Source organism: Semicossyphus pulcher, unplaced genomic scaffold (genome assembly GCF_022749685.1).
Source record: "Semicossyphus pulcher isolate SPU_LCO1_2020_fin unplaced genomic scaffold, fSemPul1.0.p SCAF_13, whole genome shotgun sequence".
Classification (NCBI taxonomy): Eukaryota; Metazoa; Chordata; class Actinopteri; order Labriformes; family Labridae; genus Semicossyphus; species Semicossyphus pulcher.
The window spans coordinates 6,149,825-6,167,703 of NW_027211637.1; the positions used below are offsets into that span (position 1 = coordinate 6,149,825).

Below are 17,879 nucleotides of genomic sequence, written 5' to 3' on the forward strand. Positions count from 1 at the left end.
TTAGAGCGCTTGTCACATGTCATAATGAACGCGTCACTTTGATTTGTTTGAATAATTCAATCAGTGCTTCTGCACACAAATAACAGTGTCCCGAAGCTGAGAGGCAGAAACTACAATCTGCTCTGCAGTGCAAGCTGTCGATGGGAATGACAGCACACATTTCATGAGACGCGTCTACAGGCTGTGCCACTACATTCTGAGATGATTCACTGTAGCTTTACAATCAGACAGAGCTCCATTGATGAAGGCCGAACACGCTGAGTCCACTCCTTGCGATGTGCTCAGATTTCATTCTCAAACAGAAATTATTCCAAACGCTATCATGGCTTCTTTATCCATCTTTAACAAATCAGCCCATGCGTGGGGGATAGTGAATCTTCATGGGGCACCAGAATGATGAATTTAAACATCTTTAGTTGGTATTCTCTTTTAACTCAGGGAGCAGGGCCTATCCATCCAAGCATTAAACTAATCAGAGTAGCAGAGAATTACCGACTTTTTGAAGTGAAAAGGATGATTTCCATTCCGGTCTTCTTCAAGGCAGCATTAGGCATGCAAAGGGAGCCCCTGCTTTGATTATGACCTTGGTTGTAAATTCTAAGCAAATCATCGAGGCCTGCTTCTATAGGCGGCGGAGCTGTAAAAGTATGAGCATCTTTATGGAGCAAAATGAAAAGAATTTTTACAGCTAAATCAATTTGGCAGCACACAAAGCTCATATTTCATAGCTCCCTAAATATGAATTCTTTCTCGCCGTCAGCTTTGACCTCCCTTGTGGTTGAGTGTAGTGCACCTCTCAGTGTATTTCTGCATTGTTATTTTCTCTGCGGAAAGCTCCGGGCTCAAAACTGCTCCATCATTGGCAGAGTGGTGTAAACGATTTGAGTTATCTTCCTTCAGTCTTGTGTCCTGTTCTATTTTCTGCCTGATGCCATGATGATGATGATGTCTGAGAGGGCTCTTTATGAATATTAAAGCTGTAGTTCACAGAACCACGCAGTACTGTACAGTACACATGAGGTCATAATAGTCTTCTGCTCACCGTTTCCTCTGTGTTTGCATTAAAAGAGGGCATCCTGGAGGGCTATCTGAGTGAGATTTGAAGTGAGTCACCGTGGCTTTACAGTCCTCTCTGCATTACATTCAGCAAAGCTACTGTTTGCTTTTGCAAGGCATATTGCACAATCACTCTTTATGCCTCAAGCCTGTATTCATCCACAACCAATTGTCTGAGAGTACTCCACATTATAATATCTCTGCAGCCCAGACCGTGCTGCATCACTGCAACAGAAATCCATCATAAGCCACCTCCATCATGTGTGCCGTACGAGGCATGTTGCAGAAAGGGACCTGAATTACAGTGACAGTGCTAGCAGGGGGTGCATGTAAGGGGAATATTTTCTATTTTAAAGCGGCCTTCGGCAATGTCAAACAATGGCAGCGCTGATTGTTAGAGAGTGGTAACTTTGAGAAAAATTGAACTGCATAGACCTAGAAGTCCTGTAAAAGGATGTTAGCAAACTCTATATGTAGCCGCTCCTGCTTTCCAGTGAGAAAGGAAACAATCTAACAGTGTTATGTCGGGCTTCCTCTCGAGGGAGTGCCATCCTACTGCTGCTACGAGAAGTTTCAATTTGTCATTCCCTGTGGGTGGAGTAGTGTACACACCTGACACGAGAATTAAATTTGGGCAAATAGAGCACATCTCCGGCTTCTCAGCTGGTGGGGGTGTAGTGCTTTTTCTTTCTTTCTCTGCAGCCCCACTGGGTACTCAGTATTGCATGAGAATCATCCTCGGTGGAGCTTTAAAAATCCCCACTGCATTTGGAAACAACGCAGGTATGCATTTGTTAACATGAAGAGCTTTTTAGAGCTGAAAGTCCAACCCGTATTGTTGTCAGGATATAAGAGCTGCTCCTCCGAACATTAAAACGTGGACTGACTCAGGGCCAGCATGAAGCTGTTGCTGTTACAGATAAATGAACCTCATCCAGTAGTAGCACAAGATAGCGCTCATCTCCAGAAGTCGCCCCGGCTGCTCCCACTCCTCACTTCACCATCGTTCCTGATTCATTTCTGGCAGCTTCAGATTAAATTGCATACTTAAGCACCATTACAGGTCCTCCGACTTCAGCAGAGAGTAGTTCACCAGTATAAATATTGATCGGACTACTGTAGAGTATTCAAATAGCATGTGAAATCAAGCGCCGGTATTCCCTTTTAACCAGGCACATTAATATAAAGCGCATGTTTCGCTCCACTGCTCTGCTGCCCCACTTGTTTAGCAGCAGAAGATCACGCTGGTGTCAGGAAGCGTATAGCGTCGGGTCAGTCAAACATCTGCCTCTCTCACCTGGTGTCCTATTACATGCTACCTGCTGCGCTGCACGCGTCAAATGCTGTTAAGGTAATGAGATGCACTTGGCTGTGGCTGCCTTGACTAGCATATGCTCAGTCCAATAAGATTGCTGTTTGATGTCCTTACTTGTTAATAACAGATAGAGCTGTGAGATCAGAATGGGCAGGAAGGGAAGATTAGGTCGCAGCACTGCAATCAAAACCGGAGCAGCGGCAGAGATTAAATCCAGATCATTTGGATTATCATTTTATGTGCAGGATGCAGTTGATTAGCCTCCTGTGTAAGCTGATGAAACACTGTGAATAACAGTGTTATGTTAAAGTCAGTGATGAAGAACTGAAGGAAGCCAGAAGGGGGCTGAAATATGTGTAACTATTAGTAGATCTTAAGAAAAATAATGGTCAACATTTTGATTGTCAATAATTATGAAAGACCCTCCAGTGAAAATCCAGTGTTTAACCTTGTAAACATCTCCATGTGGTGTTTTTCATGTGCTACAAGACATATCAGGGACAACATCAGCAGTCATCTCCAAGGCTGGGCCTGTCTGCTTTTAAACTGCAGTGTACCAAGGACAGGCTGAACAACACGTTTTCAGATTGGCAGGTTTGAGACGTCACAAACCTAAGGAGCCAATCCTGTTAATGGACGTTATGCATATCATTATGTGTAACCTATGGCAACCACTTCGGTGACGTGCGAGCCAGCTGTAACCGTCATCGTAATTTTTGCAAACTCACTACTGACTACTAACGTTAACGTTACGACTACTAATTACTACATTTCGAGCTAGCTATGTTTCAACAACAAGTTGCCACAAAACGATGGCAATGACGTGTTTTGTTTTAGGCTGTAGGAGAAACGTAGTTCATAGTGGGCGGGGCCTATGCAGATTTGTGAATTTTTAATGCGGTAGAAGGAGGAGATGCCTTGGGAGGATTTTTACAAGGTAAACGTATTTTGCAGAAAAAAACATATCAGACAAAATTTATTATTTCAAGCAGAGCATTTTAAATGTCTTAAAACATGACTGGAGCTGGTCTTTAATCATCAAGCACAAAATCTAAACAATGGGTCTCACGCAAGAACACATTCATCTTTATATAACAGCTGAAACTAATATTAATAATAGAACTACAAGCATTTTGTTAGCGTTTCAGCCGTTGGTGCAGATGGTTTCCCCTCCGATAGTCTTCAGATTATAATGTATTTCTCTTTGCGCTATTGTCACAGTTAATGATCAAGACGATTGAGCTTTTAAATATTCCATGCTTATAACATTGAATATGATGATATCTAGCTGAGGACCTCAGATACTGGGATTATACTTGTACTTGTAGTGGTAGCTGTCGGAAAGGGCCGGCATCACCTGTCGGCACAAAAATGGTGTACTTGGTCCTTGTTTGAAAAATATCCACCGTTAGCGGGTCTTCAACACAATACACGCATGTGTGTCTCTCTCTGTTTCTGTGCAGAGCATGTGCGACTTTTAGTAGGTGAAACCTCCCCGCGATAGAGCGAGGGGAGATTGGCCTGTTCCACTAGTCAATCGATCGCGGCTGGCTTCGTTCTCTCAGATGGATTAAAAAAAATGCTAAAATGCCAAAGTATATTTGGCGAACGTTAATATACTTGGGCGGCCAGCCTAAGTAAAGTCTATGTGTGGGTAACCCTGAGGTTACTCAGTTCATTGATAAATATTCACATGAACAGTTTGGGCCCATCAAAAAAAATCATGTTTAGTTCAGAAGATGTGATGCAAAAGAAATTTTGAAAAATTACTGATTATTCATTCTAAAGAGAAATAATGGGGGACTATTTTATTTTTATAATTTATTTATCATTAGAAAGCAAAAAACACAAAATATTTCCTCCTTGCGGCTTCTAAATTGTGAAGATTTGCTGTATTTTTTATCATTTGTGTTTATTTTATTTATATTTTGGGGCTTGGAAAGATCCATCCATCTATTATATATATTATATATCCCGCTTATCCTGTTTAGGGTCGCGTGAGGGGCTGGAGCCAAGCCCAGCTGTCATTGGGCGAGAGGCAGGTACACCCTGGACTGATCGCCAGTCAATCACAGGGCTGACACATAGAGACAGACAACCTTTCATGCTCGCATTCAAACCTCCGAGCAATGTAGAGTCACCAATTAACCTAACGAGCATGTCTTTGGACTGTGGGAGGAAGCTGTAGTACCTGTAGAGAACCGATGCATGCAAACATGCAAACTCTATACAGAGTGACTTGGAAATATATTACATAGCAAATAATCATTGATTCAAGTCTTTACTCTCATCCTTAACCTCTCTCACTATTTTCTTTTAAGGTTTGCTCATAAGAGGGATCCAATCAGAGTCAGTAAACTGCATTCACTGCACACACCTGTCTTTAATCGCTCGTTTAAACTTGATGAATAGCACCTGTTCATGAGTAGGTGCTCATTTAGAAGATTGACTTATTCTTCACCTCTAAATGGCTTAATAAACCTGCTCTTTCTTCTGTTTGTGGACACGTTTCATTCACTAACAAGTTCAAGTGGGAATATCACACAGCAGAGCTTGAACTCCCGCTGTTACACATCAGCAGATAAAAACATCACTACGTAGTCAAGTCAGAACGTATTAAGAGTCTAAAACAAAACACAACATGGGCTTTCAATATGTTGTCCTTGTAGAGTTTTTTGACAGAAATTCAGAAAGAATGCTCTGAGTAGAAATTAAATGTTTAAATATATGGATGTTTTTTAAACGCAAAGCATTCCCTAACTTAGATGGGAGGTTGACATGAAGATTGACAAGAGAAAACAGGTTGTGTTGTACTGTTGGGGGAAAAAATAAGAATGCTGCTCCTCTTAGCAAATTAGCAAACATCACATCATATGGAGAAATGGTTTGAAAAGAGAGGATCTGAAGCCGTCTTTGGCTACTGCAGCGCCAGAGACAGGGTGCCTACGCCAATTTATGCTGTTTCCTGATTGGCTTATGTGAAACAGGTACATCATTCAACTGCATTTGGAGATTTGACAAGTCAAATCTTCTGCAACTCCACCCAGCGGCTACAGACGCTCTGCAACTAACCAGTTCACACCGCTGCAATTTTCTCTGCAACATTGTAAAACTGTTTTGTTGCGTTGCGAATCATTGATCTGAACTGGGCTTTTGTATTGTAATGTTCAGATGTAAGTGTTGGAATGTTCAGAATGTGGATAAAGGAAGTCACTCTGTACACTCTTGTATTTCGATTGTACCTTACAAAGAGGCATTCTGTGAATGCAAGAAGTCCTCTGAAAGCACTTGTGCCTCTTCAGAAAAGCTGTTTTTAGCCCATTCTCTGGTTTCAACTTTTCACTTGTGAGAATTTGCTGCTTTTCTCAGTGTGAACTGAATATTTGGGCTGGTTTGGACTGTTCCATTGGGGCCACATGGTGCTGCAGTGTTTAGCGCTGTGGTCTCACGGGAAGGTTCCTGGTTCAGATCCCATTTCTGCCACAGTGGGCCTTTCTGTGTGAAGTTTGCATGTTCTCCCTGTGCATGCGTGGGTTCCCTCCGGGTACTCCAGCTTCCTCCCACAGTCCAAACACATGCTCGTTAGGTTAATTGGTGAATCTAAATTGCTGGTAGGTGTGAACGTGAGCGTGAATGATATTTTTATTTTGGCTTTTGCCATTATTATATTGGACAGCTGAAGAGAGACAGGAAATGTGGGGAGGAGAGAGTGGGGGGGTGACATGCAGCTAATGAGCCGCAGACCGAGTCGAACCTGTGATCAGTGTGTAGCCTCTGTATGTGGGGCCCCTGCTCTACCTACTGACCTAAACCAGCGCCCTAAGTGTGAATGATTGTCTGTGTCTATGTGTCTATGTGATTGACTGATGACCTGTCCAGGGTGTACCCTGCCTCTCGCCCAATGGCAGCTGGGATAGGCTCCAGCCCTCTGTAGTGATGTCAAAATGTGCCAAAAATGACGTTCGATTATTCCCTCTAAAAAAACAAAGGTTCGAACTATTCAAATATCTATTTTTCCGCAATTTGTCAACAAAAGGGCATACCAACACAACGCGAGACAAACGTACGTGCAGAGATATATTTATTTAAACATAAACATGCCTTTTAAAAGATCAACATAGGCTTCCTACACCTTGCAAAACAAGCGGCGTAGATAATGGATGGATGTTCCATTTGACATTTGTTGCGCTCCCATGCGGGGGGTCATCGATGAATTCGTTTGTGTTTTGATTTCTGCTCCTGTCCACGTCTCAAAATGTCTTAAAGCCAGATGCTGAACCCCAAATTGTCCAGTGTTGGTGTGTGTTTTTAATGTAACACTGCAAGCAGTCTGATTGAACAGATTAATCACAGCGTAATCACTAATGATAGTAATCATTGGCTGCAGCACTAAACATGGGGTTATCAAAGAGAAAGCATACATTTAAGCAGTATGAGGTAGCTGTATGGATTTGAGATGTGTAGTCGAACTGTATGGGAGTTAGTTGGTGCTCATTACGTATTAAAAATTGATAACTGCAGCCTCTAAAAATCAATTTTGACTGATTACCTGCACTATTAATATTTATGACGTCTCGCACAATGTTTTAACTCTCCCATGCATGACGGCTTGAATTCAAATCTGATTTGATGCATGTTAATATGATTGTCATGTTTCTGAACTGGCAGGCCCATTTTCCTTCCTTGATAACGGCTCTTCTTTCAAGACAGGAACATACAAAGGAACGGAGATAATCTGTCTGACTTCTTATTGTTTGCCAGTGTCGTGATTAGAGTCTGATTGGCTCTCTGAGGGGGGAAAAAAACAGATAGATTCAACGCCAGGAAGTGAAAGCCAAGCCATCACGGAACGGCACTGCGCTATAGCTGGGTCTTTATGGGGAATTATACCAAACACAATACATATTGTCATGAATAATTAACGGCAGCAGCTTTACAAGAAGTGGAATTTTTAATAAATACGCTTGGAAACTATAGTTTGCAGGGGTGCTCTTTGCAATAAAACATTGTAAAACCTTGCTTCCATCTTCAGCGGCCTGCGAGTAATTACAATCTATAAAAGAAGATTGTTTTAATATGGAAATGGAATCCTTGTCATAGTTCATTCAGTGCAGCCTGTCATATAATTTTATGGCAAATTCCCCGAGGAGAAACAGAGCCGTTCGCACCGCTCCCAATCTGCTTTGAGTTGTACGCGAGCGGTGCCGAGCTGTGTCTCATGTGTTTGTCTGTAAAATCTGATAAAGGCTCTTTTTGTCAGATAGGACTAACTACTGCTGTATCTGCACACGGCTTAATGAAAGACACAAACAAGACAAAAGATACGCTTGAAAGGACTGAGTGTTTTATTGATAATTATAACCGCCTAAATGAATAACAGTTAGTTTGAATAGATTGTGATGTTTACAGGAAAGATGACAATTGGTTGTTTTTCCTGTTTTGTTTGTATGTTGCCAGGGTCAACCAGTATCTAGTTTAATAAGCTCATCATGCCCGACCGTTCTCAACCCCGCAATGAGGCACATTGAATCAGGGGAACATTGAGAGAGCGAGTGTGGGCTCCATGCAGCCTATTGCAGAAAAAGATATGAAGATATTTGTGCTCCTGTACTTCGGTGATCTGCAGTGTGTCTGATCAAAGCGCTGATATGTAGAACACAGTCTCACGTCTTTGCTCTAAGCGCTGTGTGTCTGAACCCCCTGTGTGCGTATGTGCAGACGTTTGCACTTGTATAGTGTTGTGATTCAGTGATAAGGTCATCAGACTGCCAGTCAGTACTGAGAGCACACAGTCTCTCTCTCGCTTTGTATCGGCTTCCTGTAGCTCGCTAGACGTCGTTTCTGACAGCATCCACAGCCTGGAAGGCGACCTGGCGCCATCCTTCATTCTGCATGCTCGTCCTCACCGCCGCTGCCGTGTGCGCACTTCATCATGTGAAATAGAGACGGGGTCAAGTGTCTTCACGCTACTGAGTGACAGAACCCCCCTGTCACATGAATTAACTCCTGTATGGATGATAGCGCGCTGGCCGTGGCTTTGGGCTCTTTACGAAGCACCCCACCCACACAACTCGCCACTTTGACTCCCCCCTCCGACTTACTATTCTCCTCCTTCAGGCTCTTAACATGAAGCCTATTCATCTGTTCAGTGTAGAAACATGGCAGAGAGCACTGATATGTGATGGCACCTCTGTCCTCCAAGCGTCCACCAAGTGTACACGGACTCGTCTCAGCAGAAAGAGAGTGAAGGGTGGGCTGAGTGGTGCCGGTTGGGAGGGGAGGGTGGGCGGCAAGTCTGATGGTATGAAATGAAATGTGCAGAGCTGCAGAGGTGATTACTTTTTATGACTCACAAGAAGGGTCCAGGTAATATTTTTATGTAAAGTACAACAATCTTATCGTTTTAAATGGCAAAGAGCGGCCATCACTGCGACCAGCAACCGTCGCTAAATCCATTAAGTACCAAAGTTGGCAAAGGTACGATGTCGATTATTGTTTCAGAAAGTACAGAAATACTTAAAGAAGAACTAATATGCTCATTTCCAGCCCTTTTTTTTATTCTGGGACTCCATTAGTGTAGCCTTGCATGAATCACAGTTCAAAAGTTCTTACACTGACCCTCTGTGTAGCCTCTGTCTCAAACAAGCCTCTTTAGCCCACTTTCTTCTGATTGGCTAGCTTTCCGCAAGCCTGCGAGCGGCAATAACAGCGGCAGCAGCTGCAGTGAGTGCAACACGAAACTGAAGAGTAGTTTAGAGCAGAGCGGTCTGAAGCTTTCCTAGACAGACTGATGGGGCGGATTGTTGCATCCCTGCACTTTGTGGGCTGCAGCGCCCGGAGCTGATGACTGTGTTCAGAAATCTGCGACTAGCTGATGTCAGCTATTCTGAAGCATGAGCTTTTGAAGCCTGAGGATTACTTTAAAATATCTTTACAACATTATTTAAGACGTATCATATGTATCCAACTTTGTAAAAGTTTATCTGACAGAAAATAAGGAACAGTATAACGGGTCTCCTTTACATAAAGCTTTAAGCCTGGCTAACAGGCCCTGAAGGCTACATTGTCGAGGCAGTGGAGCTGGAGGAAAGCTTATGGAGCGCTGAAAATAAAAAGGGTTCACCTTGTGGATGACAAGGCAGGATCATCGAGCAGGCAACAGGGCACGAATGTCACATGAATTATAGCTGTTTTATTCATAGACTTGTTCAGGAATCGAGTTTAATATCAGTTAAAATAAAAATTGTAATGAAAGGAACAGTCTGACATTTTTAAATATATAGTATTTGCTTTTTGTATAGTTAGTTGAGAAAGCTGCCAGTGCAGTGGTTATATTAGTGCTGTCACCTCACAGCTAGAGGCCCCTGGTTTGAGTCTCAGTGTGGACGTAGAGGCCTTCCTCCCGATGTCTGCGTGCATTCCCTCCAGGTACTCCGGCTTCCTCCCACAGTCCAAAGACATGCTCGTTAGGTTTATTGGTGACTCTAAATTGCCCGTAGGTGTGAATGTGAGTGTGGAAGTCTGTCTCTGTGTGTCAGCCCTGTGATTGACTGCGATCAGTCCAGGGTGTACCCCGCCTCTCGCCCAATGACAGCTGGGATAGGCTCCCACCGTGCCCTGAACAGTAACGACATATGTATATGTACTGTTTTCAAATATATAAATTAATCAGGTTAGGCTGCTCCTTAAAAGTCAGCAATATAAATTCAGTCACATTGTGATAGTTTGAAATGATTACTACAGCAGCAGAACATAGCTTGTGCTTGGCGTCTCGGCTCCGACCTCATCACTCCTCTCAAATTTATTTAACATGCAGAAATTTGAGGAGTGATGAGATAATATCTTAAACCTTCTAGCCGGAGCCTGCAGGTGGATGCTGGGGTGGTGGTGGGGCTGAAAGTACGAGTGTAGTACTGGTAGCGGTGGCAATGACAGAGCAGAGGGAGAGAGCGGAAATCTAGCAGCTTAAAGAGAGCGCCACATTGGGAGTGTTTGTCAGGTGATTTTGGAGAATGACGCATGTCAAGTGTGAAATCAGTGCAGCTCGAGTTGCCTGCCTGAACTAGCTCACAAGCGTCGCTCCATTTTATATTTAAGAAGACCCCCAGACTTCATCAAGCTGACCTGCAGCTCACTGTAGCTAAGCTTGTTTCCAGGTGCTCAGTTTGTTTTTAAGGTCAAGATTCCTTCAATGTTCACAAGGTTTTTACAAGGCACCAGCTTATCAACCATCTCCACCAGAAAACAAAGCTAACCAGTGATTAAAACTGGTACATGAAGATGAGTTTCTCTCCGATGGTTGTTGGAGTACAGCCTTACTGACAGGATATCCGTACATCTCGGTTTAGCCTTCACTGTAGCTGATGAGAATTTAAGATTATGTTACGTTTTCAGTGCAAAGAAATTTTCAGTGAGAGTGGGAGCCGAATGTTTATTTTTGCCTGGAGCCCACTAGTTGTTTAATCGAGACATGGCCAGGAGACACTGTGACCGTACCATACTGCTGTAAGAAAGGTCGCAGAATCACCATAATGAGTAGTTATCATTATTTGGAATTTTTCCAAGATGTCTTCCTCTGAAACTTGGAAGTGTCCCCACCTACTGAGGTAATTTTCTGAGTCATTTGTGTTGATCAACAACCCTTACAACCTTTGTCATTATTGCAGCCATTTCCAGCCGTAAAGCAGTTAGCATCTCACTTAATGAACCTTTTGAGGGTGTAGGGAAGAACAAGAAAAGCGGTGTGAAGGAGTGATGGTTGCTGAACGCCAGGGATTGACCTTACAGGTACTGCAGCACAGACTCTCCTCTAATCTACCTCCACTGAGCTGATTTTATTTCAGTGTCAGGCTGAATGCTTTCCTCTGGCAGCTTTCCATTCAATACAGAAAAGAAGGAAGCGAGTGTGTTACTTTGTCTAGATCCTTACAGAGTAAAGTAAGTTGCATTTATATTTCACTTAAAAAGAAATGTGCTGATTTCAAGCTGAGTTAGCTCTGATGTACTCACACATATTAGTGCTGTTCAGCTGCGGTTCAGCAGGTTATTGATTCATCTTCTGGTTCTTGTTTGAGGCTGCTGCAAACCTCCTCTTGATTTTCAATGACAAAGGTGATAAGCGAAAATGTGTCATCTTCATATAATGCAATGTTTGTTCTTCCAAATGGGTTTTTGAAAACAGCAGACACCCTCAAGCAATTTACTGTGATTAAAGCCTGTTTATCTTTAAAGCATGCAACTATTAACAGTAAATAGTTTCTCCTCAAACACTCCAGGACGCCCAAAATAAAAGACAATTAAATAGGTTCCCTTCGGTTTCTAAATAATTTACCCAGACAAAACTGCTGCCTTAACAATAAGTGTTCAATCAAACTGTCAGCAACAAGAGGCCACACAGAGGTCTCATTTAATTGATCCAAACATTGAAAACATCATGATTACGGTACTTTTGTTTGCTCCGTTTTCACTGTGACTCATTAGAAATGATCAGTACAGCTATGCATTAGCTTCATCTGCAATTCTGGGCACACAGCTCATCTCTTCACTTTGACACAGGTGCACTATTCTTTTTTTTTTTATGCAGAGCAGCTCTCGCTCCTACGAATTCAAACTAAATCTTAAATTAATTCATCCAAACCCATTAAAATTGGAATCTAGTTCATTTCATCACGCAATCTGCCAAGTGAAAGTTTGAAAAGTGTTTTATCAACTCTTTCGACTCCCCTGACGTGATAAAGTCAAGATGAAGAACATTTATTTATGTATTATCTTTCCCCTCCCAAGTAGTCCATTTGCAGCCGAAACACCCTGGTGAATTGTATGTTTCTGCACTCTGTGTAATTAATTTAGAGATTACATTCTGACAAACTTGATACTTAAAAAACTTGCAAAACCACAGGCCCCTGCCCTGGGAGTCATCCATCAATTTGTAATGCCTGGAGAACTCTAAAGTAATTCTCTGTGCTTGGATAAAAGTGTAAGAATAGCACACACATACACCATGGAGATTTCAGAGAAGGTAATCATCAGCATAAGACATTCTGTCCATTTGCCGTCTCAGTAGAGCTTAACTTGGCTTGAAAATGGGTCTGTTGAATGAACAAAGAGCCCCGCAGCCAATGTCATGTCAAGTACGTCACACATTATTTTCAGCCAGTGGTTCATGCATCAGTAACCTCTCAATAGACAAATTCCAAAAATAGATCTCCAATATACAAATGCGCAGAAGTCAGCACTAAACACAAAATACAGCTGAAGCTTGTTTTTTAAGGTATTTGGTAAAAGTTCAAATTGAAATTGAAGTATCACTACATAGAGAAAGTTCAGTCTGGGCCAAAGTAGTAGATCCACCAACTGGAACTGCTTTCCCTAAAGGCTGTTCCACTGGTCCAACAGATTTTTAAAATCTTAACAGATGTTGAAACACATGACATGAAATAATGGTAGATTTAAACGTTTTGTTCCTGTAGTGTGTGGAGAGCAACAACATGACCAAAACAGCACAAGGCTCACTTAACAGATTCACTCACCAACAAACAGAGGCCGACTCTCAGGACAGGTCTCTCGCGGTCAAACGTGACTGTGAGTAAACAAACATGGCCGACGACAGGCAGGAATATGATGATAGTTTTTGACTTTGTACTTAAAATTCACAAAGAAACACCTGTGGATGAAGTGGTAGAGATGAGGTGAACATGGGCCGTACATGTTACTTGCATGCTTCACGTTTGCTTTGGTTGCCATGGCTGCGGTTGTTGTGTTTCCTTCTTCATTCAGCTTGCTCCCCAATTGGCTGTCGTTTCGCTCTGCCTGACGATCCACAGACTGCGTGTTCGGCTGTCCTTGGGGTTCCCCCCACACAACAGGACATCAGAATATTGAACATGTTTAATATTTACTGTTGAAATCGTTGCGGCCACAGCGTTTTTCTGAGCAGATCGGGGGAAGTAAAATCACTCTTACCTCGCATACCAATTTTCTAACTGGGTACAACAACTCTAGAGATCTAATGACCAGTTTTCCAAGCATATTGGACAGCTGAATTACTCCCAGTGTCATAGCCCTTGGTGTGCATCCTCTGCCATCAGTGTAAGTGTTTGTGTGAAAGGGTGAATATTAACATGAAGTGTAAAGCACTTTGCGTGAAGACTAAAAAGGCTCTATAGAAGAGCAGTCCATTTACCATTGACGTCTCAGGGGATGGAATCACCTTGGACACCCCATTAGCTTCCCTCTCACAACAGCCTGAGAGCACCTTTCATGTGTCCCCAGGATATTTTCACCCACATACCTTCAAACTACATGCTAAAGTATGATGTCTGTCTTTGCTTTCATAAGCTACACTTATAAGCTTTGATATTGTACCCTTATTGGAAGGGTTTTATTGGGGAAGATTTTATTAGATTTAGGTTAACATACTTCTTGGTCATGATCATGGTTGTGGGTTTTTGATGTTTGCATATGAAGCATGGCAAACTGAAGCCCAACAAGCAACAACAGACGGGCATATTGACCTGAATGTAACATTCCTAAGTAATAAGTCATTGAATCTGCAGCAGGAGATAAAAATAACATTTATTTTTCAAAGTTGAATTACTTAAAGACGTGTTTCACAACCTGGGGCTCTCTGCATCAGCTGTGCGCTTGGCCAGCAAGTGGTATTTAAGACTCGACGTACTCCGGTGGTAACTCAGTTCGCATCGATGCTAAATACAAATAACTTCTGTCTTGTTGAGAGAAGCATCAAGCAGGGCTTTGAGGCTGGTTTGTTTCTGTTTGCTATCCACGACATTATGGCTGCATCGGTTCCTGATTTCTCAATCTACGGGGCGGGTGGAGGGTCATAATAATTGAACGTGTACGTGATTAATGCACATGCGTTCTTAACGCGTTAACTTTGACAGCCCTAGCTGAAAGGCAATCCAAGAACTGGCCATTGTCTGACTGCTATTAGCAGAGAACAATCTTCTCTTAACTCCAACTTAATTTTTGGTCACAAGTTGCTACTTCTGCTGTGAACTTGACCAGTGGACAGAAGAGAAAGCCTTGGCCTGGTTTTCCAATATCAGTTATCCGGATATCCCTTGGCTACACTATTCCCTGGTCAAGTTATTTGCTGTTGCCCAGAGGCTTAATCGCTGTGGGCTGATAGCTCATGGGTTCCAAGATTGCTGCCATGTTTAAATTTAACACAACAGAACTTCTTTTTCACCAACACCACACCTTTGGTTTTGCTGTCCTATAACCATCACAGTCAACAGTCACATCACCGTCACAGTTTATTCACCTGCCCATAGCTCAACCTTGTCAGGGCGGCTGTGGCTCAGTGGTAGAGTCGGTCGTCTCTCATTCGTAAGGTTGGTGGATCCCTGACTGCTACAGTCACATGTCGAAGTGTCCTTGGGCAAGACACTGAAGCCCAAATTGCTCCCCGTGGCATAGCCATCGGTGTGCGAACGGGACTAGTTCTGAATGACAGTTGGGCACTTTGCGTGGCAGCCTCTGCCATCAATGAGTGTTAAAGGGTGAATGTGACATGTAGTGTAGAAGCGCTGTGTGGTCTGAAGATTGTGGAGTTAATTTACATGTTTACACAGGTTGTTAGTTTTCTGTTGAGGCCAGTCTTAATATTTCATGATAACTTCGCACTTCAATTTCTTTCTCCCAATAAGAAAAACTTAGACTTGTGCTTTTGTTAACTTGCTGTTATGACTAGTCAAATCGAAAAGTCCTTTTCAACAGATACTTGAAGGAACAGATACTACTCTTTTCCCCATAAGACAGTTTTATCAACAGAGCAGTCAGCCTTGCTGTATTCAAACTGCAGAAGCATTCAAGCCTGCTGCTTGTAAAGCAATAATATCAGTTTCTCATTTTTCTATCGGAGCCTTTAAATGAGTATTAAACTGTTGAATGGAAAAAGGGGCCCTGCGTCCAGCCTGCAGGTTGTTTGTACCTTCCAACACCAGTTGCTCCTCTGTAATGTGTTCATTACAGTCTCATTATGCTAATGTGATGTACTTTGTTCCTCGCTGCTGTGTTTGGCAGGCCAGTTGGCGGTGGGAACCTGCGAGATAGTGATGCTCAACAGAGACAGCAGCGTTCCCAGACGGACCATCGCTAGGCAGACGGCCCGCTGCGCCTGCCGGAGAGGCCAGATCGCCGGTACCACCAGGGCGAGGCCGGCATGTGTGGACGGTGAGTTGAATGACCTTTTTTGGCACATGGAGGGCAATTTTCCTGTGGAGGACTTATTTTACAGCCTTTAGGGTTCCCCTCTTCCTCCCTCGGGCAATGCAGGGAAAAACAAGTGTTGGAATGTGACACAGGGTAAATCGGGAAAAGTCTCACTGTGGATAAATAAATGTTGAATTAATGAAGAAGGGTTCCTCAGGTGGCTCTTTGGAACATTAGAAACAGTTTAATTTAGCTGTAATTTAATTCACTACAAGTTATTCCATTTATAACGAGACCAACCATTACTATTCCCATCATAGGCAGCTCCGTCTCCCCTGTAATAACCTTATAATTCATCTCGAATGAACAACAGCAATCTAGCAGTGGGTCTGATTCCTGTAATATTTTACTATATGGGGGTCCACTGCAGGACTCCTTGCCTTAAAACACTCTATTACTTGCACAGCAGGGATGTGTTAAAACTAGAATTACTCTCTGAGCATTTATTTAGTTTGAGGCAAGATTTGCCTTTAATGTGCGCCGAGTGAACACTGAATGATTGCTTTACTAATCGATTCATTTTGACTCAATGGTAAATATAAGGTTGAGGATGCTCTGTGAAGTTATACATTTATGTGAGCTGAATAATCAGTCTGTAAAATACACGTTCTTAACATACTTAACATTAGGAACCTTAATACTGCTGTCATATTTGTACAGTAATGAAGCTAGAGGGAGCGGCCAGTTAGCTTAGCTTAGCATAAACATTGGAAAGTGATTATAAAGAAGAATACAATAAGTAAAATAATACGCAATGTCCGAGTACAAACTGTGATAATGGCCAGTACAGTAACAGCATTCATAGACCTTAATCAAGGAACAGGAACATCATGAAAAATCATAACAGGAAAAGCACAGGCGTAACTATTACTGTTAATGATAACTCAATTACATTACGTGTCCCATTTCAGGAAACCAGGATGCACAATACCAGGGCCATGTATGCGTGTCCTCATTATCAATGTTAGGTCACTCACATAGAGGAGTTGACCATTGATAGTCGATTCCCTCTTGACAAACAAACATGATCAGTAAATCTTATAAAATCAACACATAACAAGGAGGAGGATCGGGTGATGGAGAGAGCTGCAGCAGCAAAGGTCGTTGGGTTGGATCTTCAGAGTCACAGCCCTCAGGGGTTATAAGGGTTATAATGTCAAAGCTGTACATCTGCATGAATATGATTGGATGCTGAGGCTACACAGCTGTGAATCAGCCAACCAGTGTAAAGCTAAACAACTGGTGCTTATCAGCCAACGCAAGCATGACCTTAATGCTCTGCCTGAGCCAACACCATGCTTCATTTATAACTCCTGTGCTTTTGTTAATGTGACATAATAAAATGTCATAATATCATCAAAAAGTGTAGAGAAATAGCAGCTCTTCTCTCATTTACCTCTTTTCCTTATCTTTATGGAACAGTATGGTTTGTACACAAGTGGGAACGTTAAATAATTGTCATAAACTGAAGGTGATATTATAACATGTTGATCCATTTGTATCTATGGTGGCAACAAGCATTGCTGAAAGTGAAAGTAACATGTTCAGAAGTGTGGCGTGGGTTTGTTTACAAAAAGTGAGACCTACAACAAACAAAATATGTAAAATTATGTAAAAAGCAGTGTAGGAAGATGGTAACAACAGCAAAGGTTGTAACACAACAAACTTGTTGTGATTGCTACAATGAAAAACAAAAGAATTGTATGCAGCCTTTGGTTTAAAAAGTGAATCCAACATCCCAAACATGCTTTTTTTTTTCTAGTGGCCAGCAGGGGGCGACTCCGCAGGTCACAGGAAGAAGTCTATGAAAAATTGGTCCTTCTTCTGAGTTGATTTATTATCTCAGTTAACATTTTTATAATGAGTTTATGGCCTCAGTTGCTAGTTTCAAGTCTTCTTCAACACAGCATGATGTTCGTTTTCTGTATTATTGTCCCATGTAAAGTAACATAAAGCAGACAACATGTCAACCAGGGTAGAGGTGGAGCAATGCACCCACTCTGCTAAATATGGTCAATTCTGGCTCACAAATACAAACAGCCATGGCCTAGATGCCAAACTCAAGGCTTCAAAACGTGGGTGACATCACACAGGCTAAAGCCACTTATCATATACGGCCTATGATTCAGAGAGACGTCCCTGGCATTCCTTAAAAAGTATTTTTCATGAATATTGTATTTAAAAACACCGTTATCTAAGAGCCATGACGCCATTCCCCATCCTAGATCCACAAGTCTGCAACAGAGTGGAACAAAAAAAAAAAAAGATGTGA

At 42.4% G+C, this 17,879-nt stretch overlaps 1 protein-coding gene across 2 annotated transcripts in view; it reads left to right on the forward strand.

Annotated features, from left to right (window-relative positions):
• The window catches only part of tafa5l (TAFA chemokine like family member 5, like), a 62,023-nt gene that overhangs the window by 4,079 nt on the left and 40,065 nt on the right, over positions 1-17,879 (forward strand). For both annotated transcript variants that reach the window (XM_069659366.1, XM_069659365.1), the window contains exon 2: positions 15,419-15,568. In XM_069659366.1, coding sequence (XP_069515467.1) covers positions 15,419-15,568 — 150 coding nt within the window. The remainder of the gene's footprint in view (positions 1-15,418; positions 15,569-17,879) is intronic.